Raw genomic sequence first — 19,297 nt, 5'->3', positions numbered from 1 at the left:
AACACATAATCTACATGTTAGCTCTATGTTCTTTTACCAGTTTGTGACAAAGTAATACACTACTCAATTGCTCTACGTCTTTTTCATGATTTCAAACCAAAGCTTCATTATAAGATTTCAGTTACTTAGAAATTCTATGAAAACACCTTTCACCTATAATTATCACTACAAGAGAAAAATTTAATAGCAAAATAATTCAGTATGAATACTAAGGTTGAAGATGATTTTCTTAGTTTTACATTACTACCCTTCAGCCTGATGCAGGTTCTAATGCAGCAGATTTGTCTACCATACATGTGGTCTCTTTCGATGATCACTTAAGCAACAATTCAAACACAAATACGGGCACAAAAATCTGCAATACTATGGTAGTCATTCAGATGATCCAGAATGTGCTTATACTAATTTATTTATAATTTATCACCAAGATGAAAACACAAAGTTAGAAAATTCTCATAGACTTTAGGACCCTGAAGAATGAATCATTAGATCCATTATCTCTAGGCCCTAGAGATACTACTTTAGAACACCTTGGTCAAAACCATGATATCAGCTATCACCCATTCTCTAATGACTCCCCAAATCCCTAGCTCCCTCATCTTTCCTAAGCTCCTGACTTTAAATAAGGCATCTGTACCTGGATCTACTGAAATCATTTTAAACTCAACATGCATTCTATGTCTGAACTTACATTTCCACCCCAAATCTACCCTTCCACCTTCTCAATCTGAGCTGGGCCCTAACTCAGTGAATGTACCTTCTTCTATCCAATCACCCAAGCCACAAACTTGGGAATTATTCTTAGATATTCTCCCTTTCTCATACTCTCCCTATCCAATCTCTCTCCATGCTCTCCTTTTCCTCTATTGCAACGACTTCAGTTCAGGCTATCAAAATTTCTCATGTAAACTAACAATTTTCTCACCTGCTTTCTAAGTAGGTTCCTTATCATTTCTACTGTTCCCCAATTCACTTCCTTAGCCATATCAAATATAGCTCTGTGTGTGTGTGTGTGTGTTTGTGTGTGGGGGCACACATGCACACGCACACAACCAAGGTCAATCAGGGCCCAGAAATGATGAAGACCTGAACAAAGGTGGTGGCTATAGAAATGGAAAGATGAAAGAAAATTGCTAGAAATAACAGGGTGAGGGAATAGATAAGAGCTAAGACCTAACTGAATATGGAAAAGAGAGGAGAAGACGAGCAAAGACTTAAAGAACTATGTAAAGATACAGGAGGTATGAGAAACCTTCGGCTCCAAACTTATGCCCTGCAAGGCAAAGATCATTTTTCCTCAGGTCTCACAAACAGTTTGCACCCTAAGCGACCCGAGGACAGTCATTCCATTTACCATAATAAAGAATAACAGTAGAAGCATTCAGGGAAATAATAATTGGACTCATTATAAATGTGTTAAATTTCAGGTTCCAATAAGATAACTATATGGAATTGTCCAGAAGATTTTTTTTTTTAAGTTTAGATTTGAAGTTCAAGAGTGGAGATGTTGATTTGACAGGAATTAACGTGACAATACCGTGAATATACAATGATATAACTCCTTTGGGAAACAAAAATATGAAATCTGAAATGTGAGTCTTGCACCTGTTTATTAAGCTACTGTACTAAAAATTTTAGTAGGTGCTCTTAAGAAACTTGGTTTAAGTTGTTCCCTGACTGATACTGTTCCCAGGTACTTTAACAAGTAAACTTTCCTCTTAAAATGAAAGTATGTTTACTATAAGCCTCAAAATTATTCCTACAAGTAATTTTAAATAAAATGTCTAGACCATAATCAAAAATAACCAAGCACACAGGAAACTACACTCCATAACCAAGAACCAGTAGAAATTACAGAAAACAGGAGCAGACCCAAAAAGATTTCAGATGTTGGAATTTCCAAACATACCCTATAAAACAAGGCAGACTATATTTCAAGAAATAAATAGATAAAATAAAACAAAGATATCTACCAAGATAAGGAAATAATCAAAAGCTACACAGACTTAAGAAAACCAAATAGAATTCTTAAAAATAAAAATACAATTAAAATTAAATATTTAATCAATAGGTTTAATAGATTTCACATAGCTGAAGAGAAAATTAATAATCTAGCAGCTAAGTCAGAATTGACTATACAGAGTATAGCAAGGAGAAAACAAAAAGACAGCAAACAAAGAAATAAGAGACAGTGGTTACAATAAGACTATCTTAGTTGGTGTCCAGGAAAAATAAAGAAAGAAAACAAGGCATAGGTAATGGCTGAGAATATTCCAAAATGGAAGAAAGACACCAATCCACAAAAATTAAAAGGCTCAGTGAATTCTAAGCAAGACAGATAAAAAATAAATCCACACCTAACCAAATCATAGTGAGCTTCAGAAAACCAAAGACAAACATAAATCCTTAAAAGCCTCTACGGGAGCAAAAAAGAATAATTACCTTCAAGGCAGCAACAGTTACAAACTAACAGTTGACTTCTCAACATTAATAATGGAAACCAGAATATAGTGGCATCAAATCTTCAATGTACAAAAAGAAAATTACTGCCAATCTAGAATTAAACATTCAGGAAAAAAGACACTTACATGAATGAAGGCAAATAAAGACATTCCCTGGCAACATGGAGAGGGTTCATCATCAGCAGACTTGTACTAAAGAAATTTATAAAGGACATATTATGGGGGAGAGGAGGGTTGATCTCAGTTGAAAGGTATAGATTGCAAGAAGGAATGGAAAGCAAAGAATGTGGTAAATATATAACTAACTCTAAGTAAATATTATATAAAACAATAATAATAATGTCTTATAGTACTAAAAAAAACCCCACAACAAATGCATCTAAATAAGGAGGAAAAGTTAATGGGGTCACTGCTCTGAAGTCCTTTTACTGCCTGGGAGAATGATGAAGTATTTCTTATTGATTAATATTTAGACTTGAAAAGGTAAACAGATGACAAAATTTCTAGGGTAACCAGTAAAATTTTTTTAAAAATTATATAGAGAATAACTTCCAAACAACTAAAAGAGGTAAAAATGAAATGAGGAAAAAAATCAATACTCTAACCACAAAGCAATTATGCTGGTAATTAACAGCAAAAAGAAAAATACAAGAAAAATTCCCAAATGTTTTGAAATTCTGGTATACTAAATACTGAGACAAATTCCTAAAAAGGAGGAATCTTTTTTCCCACCCTTGGATCTGGGCCAGGCTTGTGACTTGCTCTAGCCAACAGAATGGGTAGAAGCCTTTCTGCTTTCACCCTGGCTTCTTGGAATGCTGACCTGAGACCACCATGTGAGGAACTGGTACAGCCTACTGAATGATATAGTCACTTAGATGAAAATCAAGGCATCCAGCCACCAGCCAGCACCAACTACCAGATATGAACCTTCCAGTGCAGCTATTCCTCTACTGGGTTCCTCATAAGGGAACCCAAACAAAACAAGCAAAGGAACTACCCAGCCATCCATAGAAATAAGGGGGGAAAATAACTGTTGGGGTGGTTTGTTACACAACAATAGGTAACTGACATAAATAGATTCGCTTTGGTTTGTGAAAAGTCATGGGTCAAAGGAATTTTTAAAATATTTGAAACGAATGATATACATATCAAATGATATGTTTACAACATAAGAGTTTACATATCAAAAAAACTGTGGGATGCAACTAAACAGTGCTTAGAGAACTTAAATAACCTTAAACGAATACATTAGAAAAGACTGAAAATTCATCATCTATGTGAACATTAGAAAAAGAACAAAATTAACTGAAGTATAAAGAATAAAAGAATACAGATAAAAGCAAATAAAAGACACTCAACAGAGGTAAGCAAAACTGAAAGTCAGATTTTTAAAAAAATTGACACATGTTACAAACTCATGGCAAGATTGATCAACAAAAAAGGGCACTATGACCAATTTTAGAAATTAATCTATAAGTTAGATGAAATCCTCATCAAAATCCCAACTTGCTGATTCTAAAATTTAAATAGAAATAAAACCAATGCAAGAGTTGATAACTGAGGCACATTTCATATTTTTATAAGATTCACTGCATTCATAAAGGTTCCTCCAAAGCATCTATAAGACAGCATTAACTACTTATTTACAAGTAGTGAATCATTAGGTTCATAATGACACTTAAGAAGAATTCATTGGTCACCTCCAGAGAATAACAAGAAACTGATGTATAATGAAGAAGCAAATATCCATCCTGCCTTTCCTAACTGAACTGTACCACTGGGGAACCAAACAGATGAAGAAAACTTCCTTTTTACAGAAGCATTCCACCTTATAAATGAAGTAATAACCGAATTCAAATATCACCATTTTGTAAGACCTAATAAACTCATTGTTCTAGGTGTCAAATATCAGTGGCTGCTCAAATCACAAAAAGAAACCACCAGACATTATATACCTCATGACAGAGAGTATACCACATCAACACCTAGGAAGCATTCTTGTCCAAAAAATAAAAACAAAATCTAAACTTGATCAAGCTTTTAGATCCAAATAGCAATTTACAGGAAATACAGAGAATGAAGAAAAATTATACAACTGGCATAATCCAAATTACAGAATATGTATAGGTGAAAACACCTGGTTGCTTCAACAAATAAACTATAACAAAGGGGAAAGAGAAATGGCATGCAGACTCATAGATTAAGAGAGACTTGAACAAAAAATCCTACAAACACATCTGAATTATAGTGCTCAGGAGCGCACCTTTGGGTGATAAAATTATAAAGAAATGCCACAATGTAATTACTATAGAAGTCAGGATAGTACAGGGAAGGGGCTGTGACTGGGAAGGGGCATGTGGCTTCTGGGTGGATGGCAAAGATATTTCTTGACCTGGGTGGCAGTTACAAAAAAAGTCATTAATTTATATACGTGTTTTATGCACTTTTCTATATTTGCTGTATAATATACAATAAAAATGTTTTAAAAATCTTAAGAGTATTTCACCATGACTATATTTTAAAATTAATATACAATAAAATTGTTAATCTAACAATTAACATAACTTTGAATTTAACATAAGTCTTTCTCTTAGCCCCTGAATGATTCTTGACTGTTCTTTTGAATCTGAAACCGAGTTCCCTCACTGAGTTTATGATTACTCTCTCTATCCAATTCTTTATTGCCTTTTTTGTCCCCTCTGACCTCAATCCTGTGCTAACTGAAGACTAATCAACCAGAGTCAGATGACGAAAACTGCTATTGTCGATAACATCGTTAATGTACTAAAATTGCTATTATATATATCATCATTAACATACAAACCCAGGTTTTTTCTCCAGGGCAAGATGAGCTAATGGACCCCCAAGCCACGGACCACCTGGTCTGAGCCTCATAAACCAGAACATTCCAACTCCCGAAACTATGATGAAGAAATGTCACAAGATGATTATTAGTCCCAGCCTTTGTTCTTCCCCTTTAAAAAAAAAAAAGTCCCTAACTCAAAGACCAAGATGGAGTGGATCTGAAGCTTGTCTCTCACTCTCTTGCTTGGTGCCGTGCAATAAACCCTTACTTTGCTGAAAACACCTGCTGTCAAGAGTTTGGCTTTCTGTCCATGGGCGCATGAGGCCTTGCTTGGTTACAAATCTATCTGAAGGGTCTGATAAAAATGTTTTATTCTGTCTTTTACCCTCCACCTGGCTAATTCAAACGTAAGAACTCTTATAATCAGGTACCATTTTTACCTTTCTGATTACTCATCGATAAAATAAAGATAAAAAAACAACTATCTCAAAAGACTGTTGTGAGGAATAAATGTAAAATATTTAGAACCTATAATATGGCAAGTGCTCAATAAATAGTTAATAGTAAGGTTACCAGCTTCATGTCTTTGCAGTCCCTTCTTCTCAAATCATAACTCCACTAACGCCATGCCTTTGCTCATGCTATTTTCTCTACCTAGAATGCCTTTTATGCCTTATCTCTTAAGATCAGGCACAAAAGTGAAACCTCCCCAGGTAACAACCAAAACAATCAAACATTCCCAATTCAGCGCTCCCTTCCACAGAATTATTATTAGACCACAGGTCTAGTCATACTGACTTGTACGACTTTTCTATGTATTTGTGTTTCCACAAGACAGGGGTTAGAAATAATGTTCATCAATTTGGTATCTCAATGCCTAGCTTAGAGACATACAAGAAGCATTCAATAGAATGTACTGGATAAACATTTCCTTCCACATTGAAATTTTCTTCAATGAAGTAAGGGGAAGTAGCTATTTTGTTGAACCAGTGATAAAATACAGAGAGAAATGCATTCACTCATCAATAGTTAAATTGGAAATTATCTGATACTTACATTAAAAATGGGATCATTTCATTGATTCTGTCCTACACTTGCCTCCCCCCGTGCCTCCACTGCTTTACTAAACAACACATCTTGGGCATTACTGCAGGGGAAAGAAAATGAATACCATAGTTGAAAACACCTTAAATCTAATTTCCTGATGCAACAAAATTGTATCACAGATAAATGGAGAATAATATTTTAAATAAAATATACCAGGAGTTTCTTTTCTTAACTAGAAATTTGGTGTGAAATGTCTAGACACAGGGTTCTCTCTTTTAATGGTCTGTGGGTTTCTTAACAGCAAAAATCTTGCCTGATTTAATTTTTAATCTTCCCAAGTGCCCAATACAAAACTAAAATGAAATGGGCTCTGTCTTCTCTCACTACAGGATCCATCTAGGAAACAGACCTACTCTCATTCACTACTGTGTCCTCAGCACCTAGCACTAAATGTTGAATGAAGGTACAGACTTGTATCATACCCCCCAACTCTCGAGAATAGGACCTTTTTTTCATCTCTATAAACCCAGCATCTGGGCCTCCCTGGTGGCGCAGTGGTTGAGAGTCCACCTGCCGATGCAGGGGATACGGGTTCGTGCCCCAGTCCGGGAGGATCCCATATGCCGCGGAGCGGCTGGGCCCGTGAGCTATGGCTGCTGAGCCTGCGCGTCCGGAGCCTGTGCTCCGCAACGGGAGAGGCCACAACAGTGAGAGGCCCGTGTACCGCAAAAAAAAAAAAACAAAAAACCCAGCATCTGACACGTAGCAGGCACGAGATGTTTTATGAGTTAGTGCATGATCTTTGGGTCCCTTTCTTTGAGTGGTTCATTGATTCCCATGCCACCCGACTTCCTCCAGTCCTTGTTCTGGAATGAGGAAAAGATCTGATTCTACCTCAACTTAAGTTAACTTAAGTTAACCTCTAAGATATAATGAAGAAAGAATGACAGTAACACTGAATATGGAGTCAGAAGATTGAGTTTGATGTAAATTACCATGAAGCATTTTTATAAGCAAATTAAAAACATGCACAGTAAAAAGGAAATGTAACAATATGCCAATACCATATTAATCAAAGCTAAGATGCGTCAGCTGTAAATTGCATCCTAATTTCAGAGAAGCTGAAATGTAAAAAAAGTCCTACTCACTAAAGTAAGATAAATTTATAGGACCATACTTTTTCCTTCTGAGGAGACACTATGTGTCTTGTTGCTTACTTCATAGGTTTATGAAAGTGTAAATGTTTTAAATAGCGACATGTAGTGACCTACAGACACAGTATGCTGATTAAATAACCAAATTATGATTTACCTAGAGAAGCTGCCTCATTCCACACAGTACATTTATTTTTAATGCCAACAGATAACTACTGGCACTAAATTAACGCCAATAACTTCTTCAGCAGAGAGTAAATCATACAACCCATGTTTATGTCTATTATTATGGTACCATTACAGTGGTATGTGAGATTGTTGCGTCTATTCACAGATTTCAAATTAGCTGAATGCTTTGATGAGCTTTATTTTCAATTTTATACTTTATTAATTTAATTGCAATCATTCAGGACTGCTAATTAGCCAAACAACAAATGCATGTTTTTTTTTTTAAAAACACACAACCATCAGTTATCCAGACCATTTTATCCTAATGCTTATGGAAGGCTATATTCTTAAAAGAGATGCCTAAAACAAAAGTTATTTCCTCATAAAAAGAATGTTATGATAAAAGCCATATTCTTAAGCAAGGGCCTTATGTCTAATTTTTTGTAGAAATGACTACAAATGTCATTTATAAACAACTCTAACACTCTGTAAAAAAATCACTCCAAAAAAAAAACAATAGGGAAATACAGCACCCATTTTGCATAAAGTTTAATTTGCCATATATAACTCTAAAGAAAATTATAAAGAGAGCCTATCTTTCTTCTTCATAACTCCAGTTTAGGGAATTCCCTGGGAGTCCAATGGTTAGGACTCCACGCTTCCACTGCAGTGGGCATGGGCTCAATCCCTGGTCAGAGAACTAAGATCCTGCAAGCTGCGTGGTGAGGCCAATAAAATAATAATAATAATAAGTCCAGTTTATATTTTATTGCAACAGATTAGAAGGTGGTGATATTCATCATCCATGACCGAAAAAGGAAGACCATTCCGCACTGACTCCACAGCAGAAACATCGCAGAGGAGGAAGGATTCTGACTGGCCCAGTATGGATCAAACGCCTAGCCCTACTGTCCGAGTGCAAAATATCACCAGAAGGAAAGGTGTGAAAAGGTACCAGGTAAGTTAAAGATAAGAACCAATACAACCCCCAAAAGGTATCATTTAAAAGAAAGGCTATAGTGACATAAATACATTGTTCTATACTTAGTCCTGTCCAATAACTTATTGACAAAATATACAGAAAGGATACTAATTAAATGTGCAGGATCTACTGTATAGCACAGGGAACTCTACTCAATGTCTGAGGTGACCTAAATGGGAAGGAAATCCAAAAAAGAGGGGATATATGTATATGTATAGCTGATTCGCTTTGCTGTACAATAGAAACTAACACAATATTGCAAAGCAACTATACTCCAATAAATTTTTTTTTAAATGTGCATGATGAAAAAAAATTTAGGAGAAAGTGATGTGCCCAAAGATAAGTTGTAAATACCCACACCCAGGTTTAAAAAAAAAAAAAATCAAACACAGCAAGCTAAGAAGGGGAAAGGAAGGGAAAACAATTGTGCAAGCTAAAATATGAGTGAAGAATACTGACTGTCACAAAAATGAATGTAACCTCACCTATTTTAACAAAAGTTTTGGATTTACAAAGCAGGTAACAGCCCACTCCACTCTGTCAGTTAGACCACACTTAGAATAATGAATTCAGTTTCACACCTCCCTTTAAGGGGTGGAGAAATAGAGTATCATATTCAGGAAGCAACAACTGAAAAAAAAAAACAGAGGACTGAAACCATGTCACATAAAAGTAACTTAAATACTTTCCAACTCTGAATGAGTCTATCAATTAGAAAGGTTTCTTTAGGGAGATTTTCGTGGGCATATTTGAGGAAATTTTTATGAAGGCTCAATAGTTACTGAGTACATAACAATGGGATGTTTTGCTGTCCTTTGGTAAGCAAAGGGAAAGCTAAAGCTATCTTCTGTTTACTGACCTTTGTTCCAGCTACTGAGTTAGGACATTTTCTCATTTAATCCTCACAACTACTGATTAAGTAAATACTATTATCCCTGTTCTACAGATGAGAAAACTGAGGCTCAAAGAGGCTGAGTAAATTGACCAAGATCACAGGTCTAGCAGATGGTTGAATAAAAACCTGAACCCATATCTAACACCAAAGACCATGTTTTATACTATGCTGAGTGCCTCCATAATAAAGACAGGTTTCTGCATATAAAAATATGCATTCTTGGAAATTAAAATAATCCTGAAACATTATTTTACATCTCTAAAGTAGTTCCCCCTCCAAAAAAATTCAAACATCCCTTAATGATGATTAGAGAATTAAATTAGCGCCCATTCATAGTATTCTATGGCACAATTCTTAAAAAGTAATATGTGGAATTTGTGTAGCTCCAGAATGTTTATGTTTTCCTTTTCCACAAACACTAAAGAAAGCTTATAACCTTCATTCATTAATCCTAATTCTGGCAATTTATTCCAAGGAAATAACTCAGCAGAAACAGAAATGTTCACTCACAAACACACATAGTATTATCTGTAAAAATTACAGAAGCAATCTAGATACCAAATATTTAAGGGTAAAATAAATTATGATATAGTCACACAAAGGAGTATTTATGTATTTCTTTTAAAATATAGTAATGAGGTTCATGTAGAAACACAGGAATGATGTCTATGCTTTAAATGAAAATAGCAAACCATGTATATAACTGTGTAAAAATATATGCATATAAATAATAAAAGGTAATAAAAATAAAACAATATGTGTGTTATGGTGATGACATGCATGATTTTTTAATAGATCTTTATTGGAGTATAACTGCTTCACAATACTGTGTTAGTGTCTGTTGTACACCAAAGTACATGATTTTTAATTTCTTAAAATTGTCTTTAGTGTTTCTACTCTATTGTTAAGTGTCAAAAGCAGGTCATAAAATAATGATACTATTTTTATAAATTTCTAAGACTTGCTTTACCCATGCATATAGAAGGGGCCTGGCTCCTAAAGAGCTCATAATATACTTCAGGAGACAACATTTACATTTGTAGCAAGAAAAAAATTGTTATTTAAACAAACAGTAACCACAGCTCTAAGAAAAATGGGAGGGAAAACAATGAGGATGTATGGGGAAAGAGAATTCCAGGCAGGGGAATAGCAACTGCAAAAGCCCTAAAATGGAATGCCTGGCCAATGATGTTAATGTGCCCAAAGCTGAGAAGTTTAATTATAATAATTAAACAGTCAGTACCCAGTTACCCCCCGCATACCACAGACAGCTGCACAGTTCTGAGAACATGACCTGCATCAGTTGGTTTCTGTATAGAGCTGCTTTTCCTGGCAAATCCTTTAAGGCCTTCTTTACCTATAGCTGCTTAAGCATCTCCTTTTTATTCTGAGGATCCATTTGGTGATGAACCCTACAACATCCACTCATGGTTCATCCTAAGAGTCTCATTCAACTCCAGCCCCTCACCTGACACACGCCTGTACTTTTCAGAACATTCAGTGAGCCCGTGAAACTGAGAAAAGTGAAGCCAGCCCCTTCTAAAGCTTGATATGAAAGGAGCAGATCTCAAGAAGGAAAGCTGAATTCAGTATGCAGGAAAGCTGTAGGGAGGTTAGTGGGGAGAGAGAGAGTACAGGGAGTAGAAGCTAGAGATATGGAAACATCCAAGGGGTACAGAAAAGACCCAGCAACAGGCCACAGGGCTGAGTCTCAGGGGAAAATAGCCAACAAATTTCCAACAGTGGGAATGTACAAGAAACTTATAAATGTCATTGTTTAGGTTCTAATACGTCCCCTCTCCGGTCCCGGTTACTGTACTCAGTAGATTTAGATGGCGTGGACTTGAAATAAAGCACCTTTGTGTTTAAAAAAAAAAAAAAAAAGAAACTTGTAAATAAAAGAACTTCTCCATTTTAAGCTGTTCCCTATGTTGCAATATAATTCCTGCCACTACTCCCAAATTTTCAGTAAAGCTCTACTACAAATACCTGCTTTGTGACTGATGCTTTGGAGGAATCAAGGCAGATACCAAAATGACAGGCTCAAGAGACAACATACAAGTGGGATCTAAAATAGAGCAGAAGCATAGAAGTAAGGCATGACTAAGAGAAACAAAAGCTCCCTGAAACTCTCCAAAAATATTTGGTTATTCCTACCATCTATAGATTGGGGATTTGAAAAAGGACGAAGGAGGACCCCATAAGCTGGTGGACATGGCTACACTCTGATGGCTAACAACTAGATCATACCCAGTCAAACAATTAATAGATGAAAAGTACCTAAATACATGGTTCATAAGATTAAAAAGGGGTTGTTTAAAATTACTTCATGGAAAAGGTGACCTTGATGTAACCCTTAAAGGATAAGAGTTGAACAACAGAGGATACAGGAAGAGATAGATATTCCAGGTATGGCTAATATCATGAATAAGGCTCCAAAGCCAGGAATGAGTGTGGCCTGTTCAGAAAACAGTGCAGAAACTGGCCTATTTGGAACAGAGAGTAGTCACTGGCAGGCAATGGAATAAAAGATTAGCCAGGTAAGGTGAGACCAGATAAAGGAAGGTTCTGAAATCCAGGAAGAGAAATCTGAACTTTGACAAGCATTCATGGGAAGAGAAAGAAAACTGCTTTGTTCTGTTTTTGTTCTTTGTTTGGTTTTATTAAGATCATAAAATAGTTTGGCAATGTAGACTGGTCTCTTCCCTGCCTTCTAATACTGGCCCACTGATTTCCTACCCCCAGTTCCTGTTATATAATCTCAGGTACACAACTATCACTTCTCTGAAGGTAATGCCTTTACTCATGTTTGAACTAGTACCCCATCTCCAACTGCCTGTCAGACAATTACCCTTAAAAATTCTTCAACTATTCTACATCATTTGTCCACCCTATAAATACTTACTGAATGTTTATCCTATGACATGTGCAAACTAGGAATTTAAAGATGACTCAGTCCATGCCCTCCAGAAACTCACAGTCTGATGCAGGTAGAAGCCAAGAAAATAAACTACCATACAGAGTGGTAACTTGAGTAGGGGAATGCTTAGAGCAGCCTGAGAGCAGAGGACAACAACATCAGTTTGGAGATAAGGAAAAGACACGAAAGTGCTAACTGAACTGAGTCTTGAAGGAAAATAAACATCAGAGGGTGGGAAGAAGTGGTGGGGATGACAGTGATTACAATAAGACGGCAACTGCTGGGCAGAGCCTCTCCTACTCAGAGTGTGTTAATTCCATATGGCTGGCTGACTAGAAGTAGCAAAGGACCAGATCATGAACATCATTCACTCATGCTAAGAATTCTGTATTTTAGAATAGCTGAAAGATTTTAATGACGAAATAACATGATTATATTTGTGTTTGAACTGAAAGAGTACCACCAAGCTTCTTCCTCCCATAAAAGGCAGCAAAAATCTGATAAGGGCTGCTACTGACATTCAATTTATCTCCAGTTACTCATTCCTACCCTCTTTCTAGGCTTAGCTCACATCCTTCATAAAACCTTCCCTAACTCTTCCCAAACACATTAATCTCTTCTTTCTCAGAATTTTTAATATCACTGTCTGTACACTGCATTGTCATCATCTTACATTTTTAACTAATTCACACTTAAAGATGTCATATATTTCTTTAATGTATGTGTAACACACACACACACACACACACACACACACACACACACACCTCTCCAACCCATAGCACCTAGTAATACAACATTCTGAAACAAGATACTTCCTTTGAACTGAAATACATGGTCTCCTTTATCCATGAGTAAAAAGATTCCACTATTCCCCATATAAATAATAAACAAAATAAGATGTACGATTAAGCAAAACTAGGGTGAAAAAGGTTAGTATGGTGGTCATGTAGAATGAATACAAGAGAACTTTCTGGGGAGATGAAAATGTTCTAATTTATGAAAGGGATGTGTTATACTATTGTATCCATTTATTTTTAAAATGTACAAGATGTGTACAGTTCAATATATATAAATTTTACCTAAAAATCTGTAAAAATAAGGGGTGGGGAGCAAGGAGCTATAAGAAACAAGAATGGTAAAATGTTAATGGTACTTCTTGTGTGAAGTGTATAGGAGGTCCATTATGTTATTCTGCTTACTTTGAATATGTGTAAAATTTTCCATAATAAAAAGTAAATTTCACCCAGTCAAATCATATGTAACTAAAAACTTACTCAGAACATTAAATTACTCATTCTCCCAATGTCTGGAATAAAATGACACTGTAACTTTTAAAGTGATTTTATTATCTTTATTAACTATCTGGTTCTAAGGAATATCTTCTAAGACAAATCTACTGTCAATAGCATAGACAAATAAAGGTCAAGCAGTCACAGGTTCCTTAATTAGGCACTAGATAGTAAAATTAATTAGCCCTGTTATCAAAGCTACCCAAAAAGCCAGTAAAATATAAAGTTAGAATTTTCTGATCTTCAAACTATGATGCCAAAGATAGCAGCTGAAAGATATCCAAATGATTATGGAAGCATATTATCTACAAAGATAGATTTGACACCATTCTTAATGGTTTTATAGTAATTCAACCATTTTACCTCAGTAATTTAAACAACATGCTTATCTGCTCATAATTTGCATTCTCCTCCCACAAACTAATGTGTAAAATAAAGATTTTCCTCACTACTGCCAGTGCAAAAGATTAACAACAATCTTTTGTTCAGTAAATTAACAGTTGCATAATTTAATCCCCCCAAAAGTTTACAAAGTTTCTCAAAAAGAGGTTTGTAAAGCATTTTACATAATAATGAATAAACACTTAAATTATTTAATAAAACTGATTGCATTATACCATCTTGCTATTATTGCTACTATTTCCCATTAGATTATGTTTAAAATTTCCCTCGCTCAATAATCTATGGCCTTATTAATCAGTAACTACTTTAGCTGTGACTGGAAGGGACTTGAAAAGAGTTTCTGGGTTGCTGATAATATTTTTATCTGGGTGCAGATGAGGGTGATGATTACATGAGTGAGTTCTATTTGTGAAAACTCTTCAAGCTCTACACTTATGTGTATTTTTCTACAAGTATGTAATACTCCAATAAAACAAAGTTTTTAATTAAAAAAATCATAAAAGCAAGCCAGAGCTGTTAGGGTTGTCCTCAAATCCCCCTCTCCCATACTAAAACACCTGTTCTATGCACTAAAACACTTCTCTGCAAAAATGTAATTCAAAGTTATTTTATAGCATTCAGCATTTTCTATTGGCATATTCCCAGATAACAAATAACTTCCATTTGCAACTGGGAGGTCAGAAAGCACACAATCTAACAGAAAATTTTGTTTATATTTTCTAGAATAAATCATTTTAAAAGCAAACTGAAGAGAGGAAAAGTGAATAGGTACTGTACTGTCCTGACAAAGAAGCAAATCATTTTCAACTTTGTTAAGCAGATTTAGGAAGGAAAAGAAAGACCGCTGCTCCAGACTAATAAGATAAAGAAGCCAGGGGAAGGTTAATAAGAACTTCATGGGAAGGAAGGCCACTTGTCAGTGTTTTAGTCCCAAATCTACTACTAATAAGATATATTAGGCAAATCAAAACAGAAGGCAACAGTACCTGCCCAAAGAAATGAAGTAAAATGGATGAAAGCACTATGCTAAGATTTAATATGAAATATCCAATAGTAGCAAGAATGCTTTGAAAGTAGCCTTTTCTCACTCATTTGCTGAATGAAAGTGACTCCCAGCAAATAAAAAATGTCTTGTAACGCCACAACAGTAACTCAATTCTCTCTCTTCCTTCTCTAATCTTATAATCTCCCAAAGTTAAATTTAAACATTAAAATTCTCGAGGGAGAAGCAGCGGCATATCATCAAAAGGGATCTGGACCCTTATCTAGAACACACTTTCACGTTCCACCTGCGAGTCAGGGAAACGAACCTTGCCCTCCAAATACCTCGGAACCGATTCAGCTTTTCCGATGAAATGCTAGGGCGTTCACTGGCCAACTCGAAGGGGACACCACTTTAGAAAGCAACTTTGCCAAATGGACCCAGGATAGTTCACACGAACCATCCTCGCGACTTTCACCAGCAACTACTAAGGAATCGTGCCAAATCTCACTCATCCAATGACTTAGACAACAGCCGCCAGCCTGGTGAGTCCAATCCCCATCCTCAAATCACACATACACGTCCACAAAGCAAATCCACGGTCTGTCAGGAGATGAGATGGCAAAACAAGAATACACCCATAAAGTTGATGCAAAAAGGAGGTGGTGGTGTTGATGCAAAAAAGGGGAGGACATCAGGGGCGACGGCCTCAGGGCAGAGGCACGGGTTTGCTAGCGGGCGCAGGAAAAAGATTCGCACACCCGGGGGCAGAGTGAGCAGCCGGACAGGCCGGCGGAGCGCAGGGAGCACGGGGGACGCCCGCGCCGCGGGGACACCGGACATCCTGACATTGGAGCCTGGCAGCGGCCGCAGCCGGCCCCCTCTCCGCTTCACCCCGCGGGGCAAAGGGACTCGTCCGCCGGACGAAGAAGAGAACGCGGGGAGCTCACGTTCGGGCCCGGGAAGGCGGCGCGGCCACGGGCCTTCTTACCCGTGCAGGCCGAGGGCGCGGCGTCGCTTGTGGAGCAGGCAAAGCAGCAGGAACGCGGCCCCCGCCAGCGAGGAGTTTCGCACGGTCAGGTACTTGCTGAAGGCCGCCATGGCACAGCCTGTGCTAGCGAGACAGGGACAGGCACGGGGACGCGGCGGCGACTACCGTAGTGCAGGAAGCGCGGGGGAGACTGGGAGGAGAGGAGCGCGCGGGGGGCGGGCAGTGCCGGCCGCGCAGGACCGCCCCCTGGCGCGCGCCGCCGCACCGGCCGCGCGCCGGAACCCACGTCGGACTTTAGCTCGTGGGGAGCGCGCGCGGGCGCCACGGAGGCCGGAAAGGTCCCGGGACGCGCTCTGCGCACGCGTGGACCCTCGCAGGGTCTCCGAGAACGCGGGCTCGGAAACGGCCCTGGGCCTCCCTCGTGCTGCTCCTGGCTACTGCTGGGTCAGTGTGTCGCCACTGGCTCACCCCTACCCCCCACCTCCGCGCGCACACACGCGCAGGCTTTCACACGAACTGGAAAAACGGGCCTGGCCTGCGCCGGGGAATTGGTGGGACCTGCCACTCCACCTCCAGTATGGGCCGTTACCACCCTCTTAAAGGAGCCAGGAAGAAGGGAAACGGCCCCGTCACAGAGCGTTTACACAAAACTGAGGGCACAGTAATCCTTTAGATGAAAACAGCTGTGGGGAGCTCTCCGAGGTGTACGGAAATGTGGAAAGAATGACTACAAATCAAAAACCTTTTGCCAAGGCGGTGTTTTCTAAACCATAGATTATAATCTCTAGGGGATTGTGTTATCGGTTTGATAGATGGAGACCACCACTTTTTTTTTTAATGAAATCTAGAAGAATAGAACACAATAGAACAATCTCAGAGTGCATTACATGTAAAGGAGTTGTTTTGAGAAATTTTTATACCAGTCTTTTATATCTATGTGTCCCGAGGGGTGATACAAAATGTATTTCTTGGGCTTCCCTGGTGGCGCAGTGGTTGAGAGTCCTCCTAACGACGCAGGGGACACGGGTTCGTGTCCCGGTCCGGGAAGATCCCACATGCTGCGGAGCGGCTGGGCCCGTGAGCCATGGGCGCTGAGCCTGCGCGTCCGGAGCCCGTGCTGCGCAACGGGAGAGGCCACAGCAGTGAGAGGCCCGCGTACAGAAAAAAAAAAAAAAAGTATTTCTTAATGTGGATCTGATCAAACAAAAAGTTTGAGAAACACTGTTCTTTGCAGAGGGACATTCAGACATAACAAGAGTGCATTGTATTAATGCTGGCCTTACTCTCAGAATCAGAAGGGCATTACAGATTACAGCATTCTTCTGTCAGGCCCTATGATACAGAATTTCTTATCCTTAGCATTTAGACTCGGATATGTACAGTGACTAGCGAGTCCCTGTCTTTAGTTGAGGAAACGAGAAAAAAGCAAGTGTGTCAGTCAGAAAATAAGTACATAAAACCTTGCATAATACACATATTAAAGTAGCCCACTTTAAAGTAGCCCACAAAACAGTGGTTTCCTAGGTGTTTTCTCAATATAAATTGGTAGTTGCCTAATAAAGATTACAAGAGTCACTCAGTAAGACAAGAGGGAAAGTTACTAATTCACTAATAAATTGCATAGTACTGTGAAAGTGTTAGGGACCTTGGGAGAAAGTGACTGTATCATCTTGGAGTTTGTAGCACTGAAGGAAGGGCATGCAAGGTTAGTTCAAAACATGTCTAATTAGTAAATAGATTATATTTCAAAGAAAAGGTATATTTAAGAAGTAGACTATAGTTCAGAGGAAAGATAAGAATGACTCATTGGGCAAGATATTCTAAAAGATACCCTTCTTCAAGGAGCATGAGTGATTCTTAAAAAATGAAATTAGTTAATAATGAGCTCAAATAATTTTAGTTCTTCATAAGCCCATCATATAAAGACCACCAGGGACAAACCTGTAACCCAACAAAGTTAGGTTTATTAACTTGCTGCAGCAAAGGAAACCACACAGCAGAGGAAGCAGAGGAATTGTGGGTATGTCTCCAAAAAAGGGAGGAAATGGGGATCATTATGGTATCAGGGGAAGGGAAGAGTTTAGGTAGATTCTAAATAAAACAGTAGTTAATAGGCTCAGAGCAAATCAAATCTGTATGTAAAGGGGTTAATATCAGACCTGGCTTGAGAAGCAGACTAGTGGTTCTATTTTCTTGAAAGATAAATTTAAGATTAATGTACAGTATTGTGTCCAAACCCCCCGCACTGAAAATTGAAGCCAATTCTCTAAATCAAAGTGACCTGGAGGGTATAAATCCCCCAGGCAAGAAAGGAATGTTCTGCTCACTAATATGAGTTCCAAACAATGAAGTTTCTGTCAACCTAGGATTTTAGAGAAGGTTCCTTAGCACTGTGTCCTTTGATAATTAACCAAAACAATTTTTTGGATTTATACTTTATAATGTTAAATGATTTTTTTAAGTGTGAATTAATTGGGAGATCTTCAGGAGCTCTGATTTTTAAAGAATTTGAACTTTTGGGAATAGGGAGGAGAGGGGCATATGGAGCTAGGGAATCTAGAAAGCCTCTTGAAGAGATGTTGTGACAGCCAGCCTCCAACACTGTCCCAGATGATCCTTGCTTCCTGGTATTTATGCCTTTGTGTAATCTCCCTCATGCTAGGACTGGTCTGTGTAACCAAAAGAGTATGGCAAAAGTGATGGTATGTACTTCTGAAACCAGATCATAAAAGGCATCGTGGTTCCTGCCTTGGTCTCTCAGATTGCTGCTGCTTGGGAAGCCAGCTGCGCAGAGAACAAATAGCCCTAGGGAAGAACTGAGGACTCCTACCAAGAACCAGCACCAGGTTCCCAGCCTAGGAAGCAGATCTGCCATCCCCAGTCAAGCCTCAGATGACTGCAGCCTCATGAGCCATCCCAAGCCAGAACACTCAACCAAGACGCTCCTAAATTCCTGACTCACACAAACTGTAGGAGATAATAAATGCTGGTCGTTGCTTTAAACTACTAAATTTTGGAGTAATATGTTATGCAGCTGATGTGATTTGGGCCAGGCCTTGAAAAATGGATGGAAGAAAAGGGCTTTAGGAGAAGATATAATAGGAGCAAAGCTACAGAGACAAGAAGGTACAAAGCAGATTCAGGAAGGTGATTAACTCTGGTGTGGATGGAGGTTCAAGAAGGGGTGTGAAAT

The 19,297-nt window shown here is 38.2% G+C and overlaps 1 protein-coding gene across 4 annotated transcripts in view; it reads right to left on the bottom strand.

Moving 5' to 3' along the window:
- The window catches only part of ABCD3 (ATP binding cassette subfamily D member 3), a gene marked incomplete at its 5' end in the record, with an annotated part of 81,961 nt that extends 65,747 nt beyond the window's left edge, over positions 1-16,214 (bottom strand). For all 4 annotated transcript variants that reach the window (XM_079724943.1, XM_079724942.1, XM_079724945.1 and 1 more), the window contains one exon: positions 16,105-16,214. In XM_079724943.1, the coding sequence (XP_079581069.1) occupies positions 16,105-16,214 (110 nt within the window). The remainder of the gene's footprint in view (positions 1-16,104) is intronic.
- Between the last annotated feature and the right edge of the window lie 3,083 nt (positions 16,215-19,297).

This window comes from Hyperoodon ampullatus, assembly GCF_949752795.1.
Source record: "Hyperoodon ampullatus genome assembly, chromosome: 2".
Lineage (NCBI taxonomy): Eukaryota > Metazoa > Chordata > Mammalia > Artiodactyla > Ziphiidae > Hyperoodon > Hyperoodon ampullatus.
This window is presented reverse-complemented; position numbering and strand designations above follow the sequence as displayed.